Source organism: Xiphophorus couchianus, chromosome 14, assembly GCF_001444195.1.
Source record: "Xiphophorus couchianus chromosome 14, X_couchianus-1.0, whole genome shotgun sequence".
Classification (NCBI taxonomy): domain Eukaryota; kingdom Metazoa; phylum Chordata; class Actinopteri; order Cyprinodontiformes; family Poeciliidae; genus Xiphophorus; species Xiphophorus couchianus.
In genome coordinates, this window is record NC_040241.1 from 6,700,241 (window position 1) to 6,718,223 (window position 17,983).

The following is a 17,983-nucleotide window of genomic DNA, read 5'->3' on the forward strand; positions in this document are numbered from 1 at the left end:
TACAGCAATAGCCAACATGACGCTTTTATGAAGAAATCTAAACTGAAAGCAGCGTTATAGATGCGGGCCTGTGAGGTAATACGGCATCTGGATGTTCGGTTCTCTGAGAGAACGTTCCTGGCAGAATTCAAACCAGGAAATAACCGCGACCCTCGTGTCGGAAGCACAACAACATAACTTCAGAAGAACTTTCAGCATTAATCCAAGTCGTAAATATTTCATTTGGGGGGAGCATTGGGGAGGGGGCCGGGGGGTTACCTTACGTTAAGGTCGTAAGAAGTCCTGCGCGTTGGTTTCTAAGAGCAGCTGGTTGCCCAGGTCTTCCGCAGTCATAAAACAACAACAAACAAGCTGAGAGTCCAAAGTTCCGCCGCTCAGCCTCGTTGCTCGGTGGGGAGGAGACGGACGGGAGACTCGACGGGGCCCACGGTCACGTACAAGCGGCTGTCCCCGGTGGAGCTGCGGGCCCGAACCCGAGCCGCGCATCACATCGGCGGCGACAAAAAGCCCCGAAGACAAAACTGAAAGTAACGCAGGCAGCTTATCTCACAGGGAGCGCTGCGGGCTCGACGGGGCTCAATGCGAGGGCAGCGGTAGTGTCTCCATAACAGAGTTCTGCGACTGCGCAATAAATGGAAGCAGACTGCGCTTCCCGCACGTTCTCTCAAAACAGCCTTTTAATTAAAACTGTACATAATTAGCTGGACACGATTAGTTTTTGTTTTTTTTATGTTTCTTTTTAAAACATATCAGTCTTATAAAACACATTTATGGTTCAACTTTGAAAACGTGTGTTTTGAGTTGTGTCAGAGTCAGAAACGATGTAAAGGGGATTTCCAATGACGTCAGAGGTGAATGTTTTTGGTCTTTTTTTTTTTTTTTTAACCCCGTGCTGCTCTGACGAACCTAATTGGTTACGCTTTACTTGGAGCATAATATTTTCCACACAACCCTGGTAAAACCGTGGCTTTTGTCTTCTCACTAAAAAAGCCATTTAGGGGAAAATGGGGGTAGTTCACTGTGTTAAACACAGGAAGAGACGTATTTCCTCCGATAAAAAAAAAGTCACAATGATATGGCATTTTCCTAAATCATAGAAGCATAAATTCCTTTTGTCTTCCTTCAACTAGTGTGAAATTTAGGATTAAATGGTCATAAATAGTCAAACATGAAAATTCGGCTCAAAAGTACCAAGGCGAGACACTGTAAAGTCCAAAATGTACAAGAGATGTAAATACGTACGTGTTGACAATACAACTTTTTAAAAATCCCCCCAAAAAGAACCAACTGTAATACACAAATAAAATAAACAAAATGAGATATAATGTTTTTACATGTGGCACAAAATCAATTTTAAGAAGAAAATAAAACAACAATAGATGATTTGGAGATGCAAAGTAAGTTTGGTTCAATCTGATAAAGATGTGGAATTCTGGAAAAATGAGAGAGAAATTTAAACAAAAGATTAAACAAAACAATAAAATGTAAAAGGTGCCAAGGGAAACATTCTTTAGATATTTCATCTACAGCAGCCTATTGTTTCATAAAAGGCATTTTTTAATAAAATTGTTTCAATTTGCCAGGTATCAGGGACACCAAAATGCTTTAAATCAGACTGTAGAAACCTTTTCTGAGTAAAATCTTTTTTGATGATTAAGACAACCTTCAGTCTAATCTTGTAGCGGTTTTGTCGCTCAATCTTTCCACATCTTAATGTTCTTTCTTCTGAACTATCCTGAGGCATTAGCCGAATATGAATCTGATTAGCCCCCTCTTCATTTCTAATAAATGCAAAAATAAAATGAACAGAATACAAAAGCCGTATCGGCTACGTTCACACAGCAGGCAGATGCAGCCCAAATCCGATTTTCTCGCCCAGATGCGACTTTTCCACCGCAGTCTGAACGGCCCAATTCCAATCTTTACACCCCTTCAAAAAAATCAAATTTTTGTCACTTTGTATGTGGTACCAGTTCGGATACATATCCAGTTGTTTTGAACGGTCATGTTGTATTTTAGCTGACTTTTATGTCGTTGATGTGAGGCTTTATGTGCATCGCAATTCCGCACCAGAAGAAGCCAGACGTTGTAAATCAGGACGTAAACAGTGGCTAAAAATTATAATTACGAACTTATGAATGAAGTGTGTGATCACAAGGCCACCACTCAAAGCACTGACTACACATCCAAACAGACCTCTCTACTGAATTTGCAGTCGAAGCGCCGCAAAAGACCATTGCTATTGTGTTTTCGTATTATCAGCTTCCTTTGCTTTTTGATCTTGTAATGATAATGCAGTTCCCATTGCTAAATGAACTATAAAATCGAATCATAATCCTCCCATTGTTACTTCCTTAAACAGACCGTTTATGTGTGATGCAGACGATCTTTCTTCTGTACGTGCGGGTCACTTTGGAGACTTAAACCAAACACATCCGCTCTAAATCCCCCCAAATTAAATTTTGCCCGGGGCCCTGTCCGACATTGCTCCGGCTCTGGTGTAGTCGTCAATCTGCTGCTGGTTGGAAGCACAAATCTTCTCTTCGCACTCCCACTATTTTTCCAAAAGTATTGTTGACGTCCTTCTAAAGTCATAAAACCTGACTTCTCTGGGTAACACTTCAACCTTTGACCTCATTCAGATATGAGTCAGAAGTGTTTGTGCTGACGTGATTTCAGCACAAACACACACACACACACAGGTGGCTGTAAATGTAAAAAGTACCCTCATTAAGGACTTTCAATGTTGGTTTTTGTCAGATCAGAGTTTTGTTGCTTCTGAAAATGGGACAAAAACATCAACCCTTGATTTTATCAGTGTTGTTTTATCACTTCCTGAAAAAAGTGTGAGGCAGTGCTTCAGCTGTTACCTGTGACCATAAATCTCCTGTTATCTGTTTCTTTTGCCCTCTGCTGGATAATTAAACTAAATTCTGTTGTCATTTACAGAAATGCCTTGGAATGCAACAAAATTTTTAAGATAAAAGGAGTAATAATAATAATCATAAAAATAATTTGGAAGATTTCAGCATAAAATAAACTCAAATCTTTTACAATTATGAGGAAGCTTTGTAGAAGTCAGTTAAGTCCTGAATCTGATTCCTAAAAAAAACTGACTTTCACAAGCAGAATTAGTTGCTACCTGTAGGAAAAACAGCAGGTCTGCACAGAGTGGTGGGCTTAAAATCAAAACGATCAACAGGACTGGGTTATAAAACCCCATTCATTGTGCAACCCGGAAGCAGAAGTGAGTGGGATTACTGGGACGGCTCTGAGCGCTTTCACTTCTCTATTCACCCAGAGCGACAACCAGGGAGATGAACGTGGGGGAATAAGAGGGTTTTATTGCCCTCCTGAGACTCTTTGGTGACAACTGAATGATGAGAGAGCAGAACAAATCCCAAAGGGTGAGCAGACCCCCTTATTCTGTAAAAAAAATAAAAGAAATCACTTTGATTCATTAAGCAGTGCGACCTTGTCGTAGAAAGGTTGTCCAGATTTGTTTTATAGAATGAAAAAGTCTTTTTTTAATTAATTTTTTAAACTGTTATTGATATAAAAAAGCCGATGTTCAAGAGGGAACTGCTTATAACAGGTGACTTGCTCTGACTTTGAATTTTCCGCTGAGAACGCTCAACAAAAGAACATGGCTTCCTACTTACAGGGTGGCATACAGCAGAGGGAGTACATTATTATGGAGTCTGGGCAGATTTGTTTGAAAACTAGACATTTGAAAAGGAAGTTTCGAGAAGAATTATTCTCATTGCTGTGGTACAGGGAGGACTGAAGACTGAACCACACCCTGGGGCTTTTCTGTGAGGTACTCTGACACAACACCTACTGTAGATGGGAGGCGACTTGGTGAAAAACATTAACCTCAAACTGAAGGGTGAGGGGCAAGATGTGCTGTGTTTCTGTACAGTTCCCAGATTTGTTTCATTGGTTCTGAAACCAAACTACTACTACTCCAGAGACAAGATAAAGAAGTAGCTTAACTCTTTAATGACTGACTTGTTGCTTTAGTCATTTCCCCAACCTTTGGCTTTGTATTGATTATTCAAAAAGGTTCTTTTTGTTCCGCCCCAATTTGCTGGTAAAATTCCTCACGTTTAAGGTTGTTGTATTCCTGGATAGTGCATGCCAAGACATTTCCCTTTTGGAAATTGAGTAAAGTAGATCCCTCAGTCTCCACAAATGCATAAACATTAGCAGCGAATGGAGTATTATGTGAAGATTGTTGTAACAGTACCTGTACAGAGACTTTTCAAAAAGCCTTCATGTCTGCAAGTTATCTGTAACGATGCAGTTTGTTAGACATAGATGGGTATATTTTTGATCGGCTTGTTGATTTTCATTCATTTATTTGATCAGAGGAATAATCAACTCCCTCGCCCAAAAAATAAAAAGGAGGGGTTTTTTTACGTTAAAAGAAAAAAGGCTCATCCAACGCTTGAAAAGTAGACCCACTAATTTGTGTGGTTCGGACTACATTTCGTGGCACCACGTTTTATTGACTGCCATCATAAACTGGTGGAGCTGCGTTTAGCTTACCTGCTGGGAACGTCTCTGTGCTGGTCGCCTTCATTAGCAAACAGGAATCCGGGAGGCAGCTGCTAACTCGACCAGTTCAAACCAAAACATCACAGAGGAGGTTGCCATGACAACCGGTTCTGTGTTTACACTACGGCACCTGGGATGGGATAATGATCATTTACTTAAATGATCCGCACAGTCCTTCTCAGCGTTATGTGTATAAGTATGTAATAAAAAGAATGTGACATGTTCTAAGTTGTAGGCGTGTTCTGCAAATGAAATGACACAAATGCTGAAATAATCCATTTTCATTCAAGGTTCTGAGGTAGAAATATTCATTCTCAACGGGGTGAATATTTTGGCAAGACGCTGTACCTCTTCCATAATTTATCCATAATCTGCTGGACAGAAACATGGCTATATGAAGCCGACTGGAAACACTTACTAGCAGAAGGTCACTCAGTTATTTTGATTTGATCGTGGATCATAATCTGTCATATTTCGTAAGCATTAACAGTACAGGATGAAATTCTGACTAAGATTTCAGCAATTCAATATGTAGATCCAGAATTCATTAACATATTTAAACTGATGTATCCTTACTTCTTTCTTTCCACACTATTTTGATTGCTTAGCATTATTTGTTTTCATATCAATTGCTTAGCTTCTTCTAACAATATTCTGATATACTTGTTAAACAAAAATAATATACGTATACAGTAGTCATTTCCTATAAAAACAAATAAGCATAAAAGCACCAAAGGCCATTGGAAATGTATATTAATTTAGAAGAACTCTTAAGTTTGAGTCTGAAAATGTTCTCGCATAATATCTAATAACTTCTTGTTGAAACGTGAACAGGATAATAGAAACTTCAGCTCAACCTACAATGAAAGGATCTAATGGTTTTCTTCTAGTGAACCATGGCGCTGCATAACAACCCTGCTTTGAAAGTGGTTAAAGACACTGATCTAGAGGGATGGGAGGTGATCGGATCCGGAGGATTCGGACAGATCTACAAAGCCAAACACCGGCAGTGGTGCTTTGATGTGGCCATTAAGCTGCTTCATTACGACGACGGGTGAGTACTGCACATGACTGCCTGTTTGGCGAAGCTGCAAAACAACGTGCTGATGGGAAAACCTCCAACCACAGCACAAGCAAGGATCTGCTGCGTGAATTGGACATGATGCACCAAGGATCCAACCGCCACGTCCTACAAGCCATTGGGATCTTTAAGGGTCAATCACCTTCTTCAGGGTCGTCAATTCAGCTGGGGTTGGTCATGGATTTCATGGAGCGAGGATCGCTGGCTAACCTCCTGGTATGCAGCTGGTACACATTGAATTATCTCAACAGCTTTGAATGTTTTACAGTAAAGTTTACTATCTTGATCCAATGCAATTCCACAAAAAGGATCAGTGTGTAGAGACGATCTGTTTCGCAACTTCCACAAAACTTTGACTGAGTTTTTACAACATGTTGACCTAGAAAGTCTACGGAAAATGTTGTGGTTTGGATTGCAAGTATATTGAGGTCATGAATGAACTGCAGTCAGAACAAGAGACGTGGTTTGTGATGTTCATGTGACACCAATGTTTAGTTTTAAAACAACAATTTCTTTGCAGTAGAAAATGGCACAAGGTAAGAAAAGGAACTAAAAGACTGTGGAATACCTCAACTATGTAATCTCTCTTATCAGCAAACTTTACAAGGACCCCCGCCCTGGCCACTGGCTTTCAGACTGACTCACCAGGTTGCTCTGGGTATCAACTTCCTCCACAGTCTCTCCCCTCCTGTGCTGCACTTGGACCTGAAGCCCAGTAATGTGCTGCTGGACTCGGATTTAAACGCCAAGGTGAGTCCACTGGTTCTGGCAAGAGCTCCACACATTTACCCACGTGGACAAAAGTTGTTGACAACCCTCTGCTAATAAACAAAAAAAATCCACTAAAATATGGTCCCTAAAATAACTTGATCATAGTAACAATAAATAAAAATCTACAGAAAATTAACTAATGAGAATCAAACATTGATTTTTGAATTATGGCTCAACAATCTTTTATAAAAAAAAACAAACCAATGAAACAGGTGATCGCACCATTAACAACCTCTTGAGGCAATCACTGCAATCAAACACCATTTCTGTCGCTGTTGTGGAAAAATTTACTGTGGAAATTTCTTTTTTGGGTGAAAAAAATTTGTATAGCAAGAGTCTGGATGAGAAGAAGTGAGACACTTACCAAAACCTCACGAGGTGAGAACAAAAATGCAGAGTCAAAGGAGTCTCAAGTCTGCTCTGGCTAACAGTAGATTCTGGCTGTCGTTTTGTAGGTTCTGGTCAGCAGATCTTATGACAGCAGGGTGTCAGTGTTTGTGGTGTTTCCCAACAAAGAGAAGAGGCTTGTTTGAACTACAGGTGTGAAGATTTTGATTGTTATGCGCCAAGGATTCTGTGGAGCTCAACATGGATGGATCTAGCCATTTGCCTTTTGTTAAGGAAAGGTGCTTTGTGTTTGACGTTATAGGGGACAACTTTGATCCTGATCAATTCTGGGTCGGGAAAGTAACGCTTGGATAGTCTAGGGAATCGTGGGTTTCTTCCCTGCTGTTTTATGGCATTGTTTTATGTATGCAAGAGCAGCTGACCAATCAGACTATTTAGATCATGAAAAGGAGTGGGCCAATGAGATTGACCCACTCATCATGGGCAAACGGCACATTTCAGCTTCTTCTACAGATGTTCAATAGGATTTAGAGCAAGGCTCATAAAAGGCCAGATAGGAATAGTCCAATCGCTTGCTCTTAGATATTCTTGGATGCTTAGCTCTGTGTTTTGGGCCATTAACCTCATTAACCTATAGGTTATGGGTCTTCCAACCCCCAAAATGTTCAAGCGTTCTTTTTGTGGAAAAAGAAAGCTTTTCCCCTGGGCCACTGGGCAGCACATTTGTGTCAAGAATGCCTTGATAATCTTTTTGTAAATATATAATCCATTTACGGCTGGTGCTGGTGGCCTTTTTCAATTTTTCCGACATTCGGTAGACAGGAAAGAGGGAGGAAGACATGCAGGAAAGGTACAGAGGTTGAGAGTTGAACCCGGGACAGCTGCGTACCTCTGCCCGCTCTACTCACTACGCTACGTGACGTCCAAATTCCTTGATAGTTTGAGATTTCATTGTACCCTGCACAGATTCAAAACACCCTGTGTCAGATGCAGCAAACCAGACTCAGAACATACCAGAACGTCCTCCATATGTCACAGTATGAACTCTGTTCTTTTCTTGGTATGCTTCTGTTTTGAGTCCATGAACATAGAGCTGATGTGCCTTGCCAAAAAGCTCCAGTTTTCTCTCGTCTGTCCAAAAGGACATCCTCCCAGAAGCTTTGCAGCTTGTCAATGTGAATTGTGGCAAATTCCAGTCTCATTTTTTTATGCTTTGATTTCCTCTTTGGTCGTTGGTTCAAACAGCAGTGGATAGTGCAATATTACACTGATGTACCCTGACATTGGAGTTAATATCTATGTTCCACTGTAGTCACAGGAGCATCAAGCTAACTGAAGATGCTCGTTTTGCCTTTACCTTTATCACGCTTGTCTATGAAGTTCTTTCTAATCTCCTGAGACGACCCTCTCCTTTGCTTCCTGTGGTCCATGTTCGGCGTAATACACACCATGTCACCAAACAGCCCACTGACTATCTGTCAACCTTTAAATAGGACAACTGACTGCTTGAAGCTTGAAGGCACCGGGAATGCTAATTCGAGGACACACATTAGTTTAACATGTCCCTATGGACAAATTATCTCTAATCTTTTCTAGAGGTAGCATTATTTTTGTCCAGGCTTGTTTCATTAGTCTGTTGTGGTTTTTGTTGAACCACAATTCAATAGCAATGTCTGATTTTCAGTGGTTAATATTTTGGGGGTTTTTTGGGATTACTTTTGTCAGTTTCAAATTATTTCAATGTCATTAACAAAGGGGGTATCAGCAATTTAGTCTATTAGTTAGATAAATTATGAACAAGCAAAAGATCCTTTTGGTGCTTATAATTCTAAACTATAAAGATCTTTAATAAAAAACAGATTACATGACCTGACATTAGCCAGGTTTAAAATGTGTGACTGGGAACCAGCCAATTTAAATAAACTCTACCATTTCCACCAAGAAAAGTGACCTGGTATCCAACCAGAACTATTCCACAAGATTATTGACAGCAACAGAAAGAGAATTGTTACTTAACAGTGGCAGACCTTTACTGTGTTTATATACCTAATTCTGTATGACGTAGAGCAAAATCGTGTAAAATTGAAATTTTGTCTGTCCAATTCTGGTTTTATTATTATTGTCCGTCTCTAAAGTTATGTGTTCTACACATCATTGATAAAAATGGTTTAAATAAAAAAAACAAAACATAATTTTGAGTGATTTGTGTTGATGAAAGTTTAAATAGATGTCTCACCAGAACAAAAATATGTTCTTTCAGTCAAACATTATTCTGTTCCAAAATCCACGGCAATCCAGTGAGATGTCGTCAAGAACAGGTGTTTCTCTTAGTGCAATTATCTCACAAAGAAACATCTTTAACCTTAAGTTAATGTTGATGTTTAATTTCGGATTTTTAAATTTTTTTTATGTGTCACAATCAGAATTATAAAATGGCATTAATATCACGGTCTGATTGTACTTATATCCTCTCTTTAGCTTACAGATTTTGGCCTCGCCAGGTTTTCCATCAGCATCACTCGAACTTCCAAGAAGGACAGCGAAGATCCAGGCGGGACCATGAGATACATGCCTCCAGAGGCGTTCGACACTTCCTACAATCCCTCACGGGCCTCTGACATCTACAGGTAGGGAGACATCAGGGCACTTTTATTGCTCGTCAAGCAGTTTATATCTTTCATTCCTGATAGGAAGAGAAAGATATGAGGAAATATTTTTCATCAACTGAAATCGCATGAAGCTCTCATGCGATTTCCTCCTTTTGATGAAATGGCCGTGGGCTCCATTTCTTGAGGTTCTGATTGCAAGCAACAAAAACAATAAGGAGGCGAGTTAGCTGCTGCAGTAATCTCTGACTCTCTTAACCTCTGTTTCAGCTTTGGCATACTGCTGTGGTCCATTGCAACAGGAAAAAAACCATATCCAAGTAAGTTCCTAATTTGCTCCAATGCTGAGTCGTGTTTTCGTGGCTGGAAAATGATAGAATTTGCTTGTATCATTTTCCAGGTTTAAGTACCTGCAACCATTTACTTAAACCTGTTTTTACTCTAAACCACTTTATGTCAAAGTATTCACCTCCTTCAATGTTTTACCCTCATACAAATTAACCAGGAGAAGCAAAATTGGTCTTTTTTTATTGACAAGAAACTTTTAATGTCAAAGTGGAAACTGATTTCTACAAAATAATAATAAAAAATAAACAGAACAGAAATATTTTACACAAAATACGTAACATAAATATTCACCCCATTCAAGTCATTATTTAGTAGACGCAACGTTAGTATTTCAATGTCAAAAAAGCCAAATTTTCCTTTATACTGATTTGCAAAAGCAACAAAAAGGATAAAACATCCAATCAGGTGATTACTTTTCGTAATAGGCACTGAATATCCTAAATTATTTTTAAAATGCCAATCAAACCACTAAAACGGCTATCAACAAAAAAACGTAATCTGCGCTTTAAAAAAATCTACCCTTAGCCCTCGGATGGTCATTTTCTTAATTTGAGAAAGTTCAAGAGTTTCAGATTTGGAAATATAGGTGATCTAAATAAATTCAGATGTCACAAAATCTGTGAAATGACCCTTAGCCCGGATCCCGGATGTCAGAAGCCTGTTCTAGCATTTATCGTGTCATTATTGTGGGGCACACGTATAATATGGTATTTTAATTTGTACTCAAATTCCCAGAATATTACAAAAAATATGCAGGAAAAACATCAGGAAATTTGAGCCTGGAAAAATACATACTTTTTTTTTTTTTTTTAATAAAAATACATAAACGTCCTGTTTTGACTTGTAATGCTAAAAATTGAGTTGGAAGATTAATTAGTGAAAGGTGAAGTGTTATCACTACTGGAGTGTTAACCAAAGTTTTAGTCTTTGTAAGTATGAATGATTGACAGTCAGCATTTCCCCTCCAAACAATACATCAGGGAATCAATACTTTAGATGTATCCATGACAACCAACATGAAATTAAGTCAGTTGCTATCAGCTTATCTTGAAGATAAGCCCAGTAAATGCAGATCAAAGTCAAAATCACTGAGAGAGAGGCTGTTTAATTAGCAACTCCTCCTGATGGAAATAAATAAATGAAATTTGACAATTTAAACTGTTAATGTGACTTTACTGTCACAAAAACTTTAAAAATCCTTGAAATGAAGTTATTGAGTATTAGGGTTATATGGGTGTTTATAGGCTAAATGGAAAAAACTGAATTTGAACCACTACTAAGAAATACATTTTTAAACGACATCATCCTTTATGCACATTCAACTTTCTCAGTTTTAGCAAGTGTCTGCTCCGTATATAGTTTTCATCTTAAATAACCGCCAGGCAAGATGTAAACAAGCGAAGATTCTTAAATGTAACTTTTGCCAGCGGGACTTTTTTTTTTTATCACACCTTTAACTCCAATCTCTGCCTTTTCTGCAGATGCCATATCCGCCATAGTGCCTATCCGCATCCCCATGGGAGACCGTCCTTCTCTGGATGACATCAGGTGTACGGATGCCGGAGTGGCGGGACTGACAAGACTCATCGATCTCATGCAGGAGTGTTGGCGCTCAAATCCCAAACGAAGGCCTTCCTCACACCGTAAGTAAAAGTGGTACAGTATACCAAAATGAGAGAAATTGATTTAAAGAAAAAAAAACTCATTAATACAAAAGAATGGTGCAAATCTGTGTCCTATTTTGTATTGCGTTAAAAAAAAAAGTATGCTGAATTAGTGAATGCTACTACATAATTTTCAGCCACACAGCTGCCTGTCAGAGGCCAGGTCCCATTCAAATCTCACCTCATAGGTCCATATTGGGCTTTGAAATGCATAGATTGGTCCTCTTGCACAGTGTGAACACTCTTTGAGGGAGGTAGACAGAAGAAGAGGAAGGAGGACGCTTCACGTTTACGAGTCGTCTCGACTGCTGAATGGGATGCTGTTTTGGCGGAGCGGGAAAAACAAAACACATAGAAATATGTCGGATTTGGAAAAGGCGGATTTTGGCATAAACTGGTATGTGAATGGTTCGGTTGGAAATGGAGATAGGAAATGAGGAAGACATGGATTTTGAAGGGTGGACGCCAGTGGGGAGAGGAAGAGGGAGAGGACGTGGAAGAAATAAGATAGACGAAGGAAAGGGAATTGGAGATATTCAAGGTAGTAAACGAGAACTGGAAGGATGTAGTTCAGAAGAAGAAAGGATAGTTAGGAGGAAAGTTGTGAGCGAGGAATTTAAAATAATATTAAAACTTAAGAACGAGGAAGAACAGGATAACATCAGCCCCATTGTGGTGTCAAGAGAAATAAAAAAGAAAATTGGAGATGTTGAAATGGTAAAGATTTTGAGAGATGAAAACCTATTGGTAGTCTGTAAAAATGAAGAACAAAAGAATAAGGCTTTAAATGTGGATAATATCTGTAAAAGAAAAACCATGTTGGAGAAAAAAAATCATGGGAGAAAATAAAAAAAGTTAGAGGAGTGATTTATGGGATCCCTGTAGATGAAGATCTTGATAAGATTAAGAAAAGTATTGTACTGTAGGTGCAAAGGTGAATAACTTGAATAGATTGTCAAAAACAATAAATGGAGAAAAAGTAGGAAGTTTGTCAATCCTCATTGAATTTGAAGGAAAAGAGTTGCCACAAAACATCAAAATAGGTTATCTTAGTTTTCAGGTCAGACCTTATATCCCTCCACCACTTTGTTGTTTCAAATGTCAAAGGTCACAAAGGACACATAGCAGCAGTGTGTAAAGGGAAGCAGATATATCCAAAATGTGGTGAAGATCACAAGTTAGAAGAATGTAAAGAAGAAGTACAAGAAAAATTTTGTAACTGTGGAGGGCAACATAGAGTTACGTATGGAGGATATGAAGTAAGGAGGAAGGCAAAAGAAATCATAGAGATTAAAATGACTAAAAACATAAGCTATGCAGAAGCAGTTAAAAATGCTTCTGAAAACGAGAGAGAGTGAACAAACAGAGAATCAAATTCCACAGCAAGGCAAAGTACAGTCAGAAGAAAATATCACAGTATCAGTAGAAAAACTAATATTATTCGTAGCATAATCTTTTATGTATTAATGATGGGAAGGGAACAAGAATCAATCAAAAACAACACCAACATCAATTATACCACCATGGAGTAGATATGTCAATAATGGAAAAGAAACAAGATAAATCTTACATCGTAAATAGTTATTCAGTACAATTACATGTAAACAATTATTATCAATATATTCAGATTTATACAGATGCATCAAAAATAACTGGAAAAATAGGAATAGCTTTTGTAGTACCAGAATTTAATATAAAAATAGAAAAACGAATTACAGATGGATTATCAGTTTACACAGGAGAAATGGTGGCAATATTATTAGCTTTACAATGGGTAGAAGAAATAAAACCATTAACAGTCATTTGTTCAGATTCAAGCTCTGCATTATTAAGTTTAAAATATAATCAATCAGATAGTGGGATGGACATTTTATTAGAAATATTTCATACATTATTCAGAATACAAAATATGGGTTTGATAGTTACAGTATATTTGTGTGGGTTCCAGCACATATTGGGGCAGAAGGAAACGAGAGGGCAGATAAAATGGCAAAGAGGGCAATTCAGAACAATATTAGTTTTACAGTTAAAACAAGTAAATCTGAGGGAAAGAGCATTGTTAAAGAAAAACTGATGGAAAAATGGCAAAAAAAGGTGGGATGAAGGAAAAACAGGAAGATGGTTTTATAAAATTCAGAAGATAGTAGGAGAGAGAAGAAATGGAAGACGTAATAGAAAGGAGGAAAGAGTGATAACAAGGTTAAGACATACAGGACTTCATTATACACTTTTTAATATACAAAAGCATAAAACTGGCAAATGCGATTACTGTGGAAAATATGAAACAATAGAACATGTTATATTAGAATGACATAAATATGAAAGAGAGAGAAGATGTAGGAGGAGAGAGTTTGAATGTATTGAGGAAAAGGTTAATAGATATTCTGAGGAAGAATTTGGGGAGTTAACATGTACAAGTAGTTATTCGATTTTCAAAGAAAACTAAATTATTTCATAGAATTTGATTATAGTAGGTGTGTTTGTGAATGTGTGCATGATATAGATGGGTAGAAAACAAAGTCATGTATAGGTATGTACATGTGTGTGTGTGTGTGCGTTTGTTTCTAATACCTCGTGGGGACCATTTTCCTGACATATACTACGTTGTGGGGACACACTGCTCCTTGTGGGGACCGAAGCCTGGTCCCCACAAGGAGAAACGCTGTTATTGGGTCAGGGATCAGATTTAGGACTAAGGTGTGAATTGAGTTTTGGTTAGGGTTAGGGTTAGGTATGTAATCGATAGGGTTAGGTATGTAATGGTTAGGGTTAGGATAAGAGTAAGGTTTAGGCTGTAGAAAAGAATGGAAGTCAATGGAAAGTCCCCACAAAGATAGCTGCGCAAATGTGTGTGTGTGTATATATATATATCTATATATATAGATATATATATATCTATATATATATATACATCAATATAACATAACACAATGTAGATTAAACAACAACAGAAAATAATTCCTGTTGGCAAGTAACTGAATGAACCATCTGTCCATAACTTTGTTCAAAGATAACCAACAATGACAAGTGAATAGTCAAACTAAACTCTAATTAAAGTTTTTTTTTAATCTGGTGAGAACAGTCCCAAGTATAGAGGAATGAACTAAACGTGAAATTCTTGAAGCTAACATGACTTCGGTTTGTCGACAGAATGCACAACTGTGATGGAAGAACTGTTCAAGATGCACAGACCCGCAATTCACGATGCCGTCCACCAAGTCCTGCAGAAACTGGTGAGGAACAAAGTCAAGTCACGTTGGCGTGATGTAAAATTTAACATGACGCATCGCAATATTATTTTTATCAGAACTTTTTGCCCCGGCCTGACTCAAGTCTTTCTCTTCCTCTTTCAAGGACCAAACTGAAAAAGAAAGGATTACACATGAGCTGACAAAGCTTTCCATTACTGAGACTTCAGGTCAGTCTGGTCGCATTATTAAACAAGTCCGCCTGGCTTTCCGGAGGTTCGACTTTTTACTTTGCCTTCTCGTTGTTCCTGCAGCAGAACCAGTAAGAGCTGCAGCGCCAAACATTTGTGACAGTGTGCGGACAGGACCGCCACCGGTTCAGGTGAGCATTCTGTCAGAATGACTGAAAGCAATTGTGAAAAGCAGGAGGTAAAATGACCTCGCACTTTACCAACCAGAGTTGGGTTAATGAATGAAAACAGTTTAAAATCCCCATCATAATTTTTATGGTGAGAACCGAGGAGAAAGGAAAGGTCTTTAACCCAGTTAGACAAACAACAGGAAGACTGTGACGCTGAGTGAGGGGGGAAGGGGAGATTCTTCTTCGTATTGCAGCAACTCGGCCAGTCCTGTGGTGTTGCCACACTGCAGATTTTTTTTGCTGGTGTGAGGAACTAATGTGCATATCACTTCCTGCTTCACTAGGGGTTTTTTTTTTTGTTGTTGTTGTTTCTTTACGGGAAAGGGTGGTGAAGAAAGCAAATGTAAAAATGATTTCAACATTATTTTAAAGATAAGGTGATGGAATTACATGGCCACCTGTAATTTTGCAATTTACTCAAAACAAACTGGAATTTATATGAAAGAGAGAAGATTTGCTACGTAAAAATGCGATAATTCGTGTCTTGTTCTCTGAGGAATCCTGATGCAGTTTTTAGATTAGATGCAGGGTTTCCAACCAACAATTTTCATGTCACACACAACAGCTTTATTTTTTCTTTATTTATTTACTCTTTTTTTTTCTTCTTTTTTTTTGCACGTCTCAGGAAATAGCCGGCGCTTGGCCAGCAAATCAAGGAGACAATGCAGCAGTCGGAGGTGAGAAAGACGCTGTTAGCTGAAGCAGCCATTGATTAGGAAAAAATATCTGACTTGGAAGAAGTCATCTATTATGGTTTTACATGTTGAGATTAATTTATCTTAGTTTTGTTTTTAGATCCATCACCTAGTTGGGCTGTAAATCTGTGTGCTGTTGATCAGACCCGCCGAGCAGCAGACCCTGAAACGAAGTCGTCCTCTGTAGAACCCACTCAACCCACTCATTTGGCATTCAACGGCAACTCAAAAAATCTGCCTCCATTATTTCTGTGTCAGGTATGTCGATGATCATCAGACAATCTCTTACCTGTAAGCAGTCAGACCACGTCAGCCGTGAGCCATCACCTCGGAGGAAACAAATCCAGGAGTTTTAGTCCCGTTATTAACTAAAAAGGCAAAGTGGTAGATTATTCTGACCTGGTTTGTCAGAACAAAAAAGTTAAAGTCAAAGATACAACTGGTACGGGACAATCTTTAACCAGGCTCACAATCTAGTTTTACTGTATTTTTTTTTTAAAAGCTTTCATTGGATATCATCCCCATTTGGTATTTGAAGACACATTTTTAAAAAGCTAGTCTAAAAGAGCTAGTCTGAGTTAACCTTTACCTAAAGCTGAGCTTTAGTTCAGACTCCTGCCCACTTCTAAAGCATTTTTCTGCTGCAAAAAGGTGCTTGAAAAACATTTAACAAAAGTTGCCATTCGACTGACCCAGAAAGCGTTCCCTCTGAATTGACGTCCTCAGACGCATCAGCATCGGTTCCACCTAAAAACAGATTTTTTTTTTGATCAAGCGTTCTTTTCTCCGCAGCGTCAGTTTTCCAGCCCTGGCACTTTCAACATTCACTGCTCCAGTGTGACTGGACTGCAGTATGGAAACAACAACACGATGCACATCAGCCTCTCCGGATCCTCCGAGAGAAAGAGGCACCCGACGGCGCCGTCTACTGTTAGCTCCTCACAACAACGCACAAGTACAGCTAATCCATAGATTCCCAGAACTATTTTTTTATTCTCTTTTTCAAATAAAACAGGATATTTGGTGTAGCTTTTGTATGTTAATTATTTATTTCTTGTAGCATAGATGCGTTTAGTGCAGCTTTTTGTAGCTTTTCATCATCTTTCTATTACTACTACTGTAAATCATTTCGTGTCTTTTGTTTGGAATTGGTTTTAGCAGCAGGCAAAAACTCCAGGCCAGCTTTTTGCACAGTCACCATTAAATACAAGCCAAGGTGGCTGCTGTTTTTTTTCTCTTTTCACCAACTGTGGTCAGAAAATATCTACCGTCAGAGCGCCAACATGCCTTAGGATGCCAGAACTTGCCTTCACAACCATCTGACTATAATTAAAAGAAGCGAACGTTTGATTCAAAGCTTTTCAGGAATGTGTTTTTAAGAAAGGTGTATAAGCTGAGGTTTTCATTTTTTTATGAAAAAAATGAAAACCTCATTTATCATTAGTTTCATTTTCATTAGTCATTAGTTTCACTGAAAGAAATATTTTTTATATTCTATTTTTGCAACAAAATGTTTTAAAGATACGGTACATATAAATATAAATTAAAGGTACACATGCTATTCTTTTGGTATTTGCTGCACTGTTTTTTGCTTTACTCTGTAGAGGCTTTGGAATCCGGAGTTTTAATAAAACAGTGAATGACGAGCTTTAAAGATTTTTGAACAATGTCTATTACGTGAAATGTTGGACTTTGAAACATTTTTCTTACCTGATGAATGCTGTGACTTCAATGAAGCGTTGCAGCAGGTGAGTGTAAAATACTTCCGTTAAAACGATTAGGAGACTATTTTCAGGTGCGGATGAAGATGGATTTGTGTGTTGATGTGTGCTGGATTCATGCTGCGTTGCGTTTGGTGACGGAAGACAAACCTTTTAACTTCCAATATAAAAAAATCCACAAAAATGCCTCATGACCTTTTAAATCCAACTTGGAAATTGAGAGTTGTGCCACCAACCAATGCCACACAATCCAATATGGCTGCTCCATGACTATAGTACTGTGTTAACAGGAGGTATGATCAATTTATTTACCCTTCTGTAAATACACAGATTACAAAGCATATTATATAGTGTACATTGGCAAGGAGCTGGTAATTATGATGGTGCTGTATTTCCGGTTGTGATTTACAATTGTCATTATTAATGTAATTATTATGGGTCAGTAAATTTTCTTGTCCTGCTATCAGAGTCTGTATTCATTTTATTTTATGTAATATAATTTATTTCTAGTTTTTTTTTAGCACATTAAATTCAGCAGTTGTACCATAACATGTTTTTAATTGCAAATTTCTGATAATTA

At 38.3% G+C, this 17,983-nt stretch overlaps 2 protein-coding genes across 8 annotated transcripts in view; one reads left to right on the forward strand and one right to left on the reverse strand.

Moving 5' to 3' along the window:
- khnyn (KH and NYN domain containing) overlaps nucleotides 1-5,156 on the reverse strand; it is a 22,005-nt gene extending 16,849 nt beyond the window's left edge. The window contains exon 1 of one of the 4 annotated variants that reach the window (XM_028037872.1): nucleotides 4,552-5,156. The gene's annotated coding sequence lies outside the window, so the exon portion shown is untranslated. Of the gene's footprint in view, nucleotides 1-3; nucleotides 164-258; nucleotides 636-4,551 lie in introns of those variants that run through there. The other 3 variants (XM_028037870.1, XM_028037869.1, XM_028037871.1) reach the window with 3 other exon arrangements.
- ripk3 (receptor-interacting serine-threonine kinase 3) lies at nucleotides 3,257-17,866 on the forward strand. Of its 4 annotated transcripts, XM_028037944.1 has the most exons (14): nucleotides 3,268-3,407; nucleotides 3,778-3,889; nucleotides 5,451-5,614; nucleotides 5,689-5,857; nucleotides 6,236-6,391; nucleotides 9,239-9,387; nucleotides 9,637-9,686; nucleotides 11,196-11,357; nucleotides 14,529-14,611; nucleotides 14,733-14,796; nucleotides 14,881-14,948; nucleotides 15,613-15,664; nucleotides 15,771-15,940; nucleotides 16,475-17,866. In XM_028037944.1, the coding sequence occupies exons 3-14, from the start codon at nucleotides 5,457-5,459 to the stop codon at nucleotides 16,652-16,654; spliced, it is 1,461 nt and encodes a 486-aa protein (XP_027893745.1). In that variant the 5' UTR covers nucleotides 3,268-3,407; nucleotides 3,778-3,889; nucleotides 5,451-5,456; the 3' UTR covers nucleotides 16,655-17,866. The 4 variants fall into 4 exon arrangements, with proteins under 4 accessions (XP_027893744.1, XP_027893747.1, XP_027893746.1 ...); XM_028037943.1 differs by lacking the exon at nucleotides 3,778-3,889 and having other exon boundaries at nucleotides 3,257-3,407; XM_028037946.1 differs by lacking the exon at nucleotides 3,778-3,889 and having other exon boundaries at nucleotides 3,257-3,407; nucleotides 15,783-15,940.
- Nucleotides 17,867-17,983: the final 117 nt, after the last annotated feature.

Bases quoted from the DNA above. Each gene is read 5' to 3' on its own strand.
- ripk3 (XM_028037943.1), top strand. From the start codon at position 5,457: ATGGCGCTGCATAACAACCCTGCTTTGAAAGTGGTTAAAGACACTGAT. The intron at 5,858-6,235 runs GTATGCAGCTGG...CTCTCTTATCAG, and splicing joins GATCGCTGGCTAACCTCCTG to CAAACTTTACAAGGACCCCC. The intron at 9,687-11,195 runs GTAAGTTCCTAA...CCTTTTCTGCAG, and splicing joins AGGAAAAAAACCATATCCAA to ATGCCATATCCGCCATAGTG.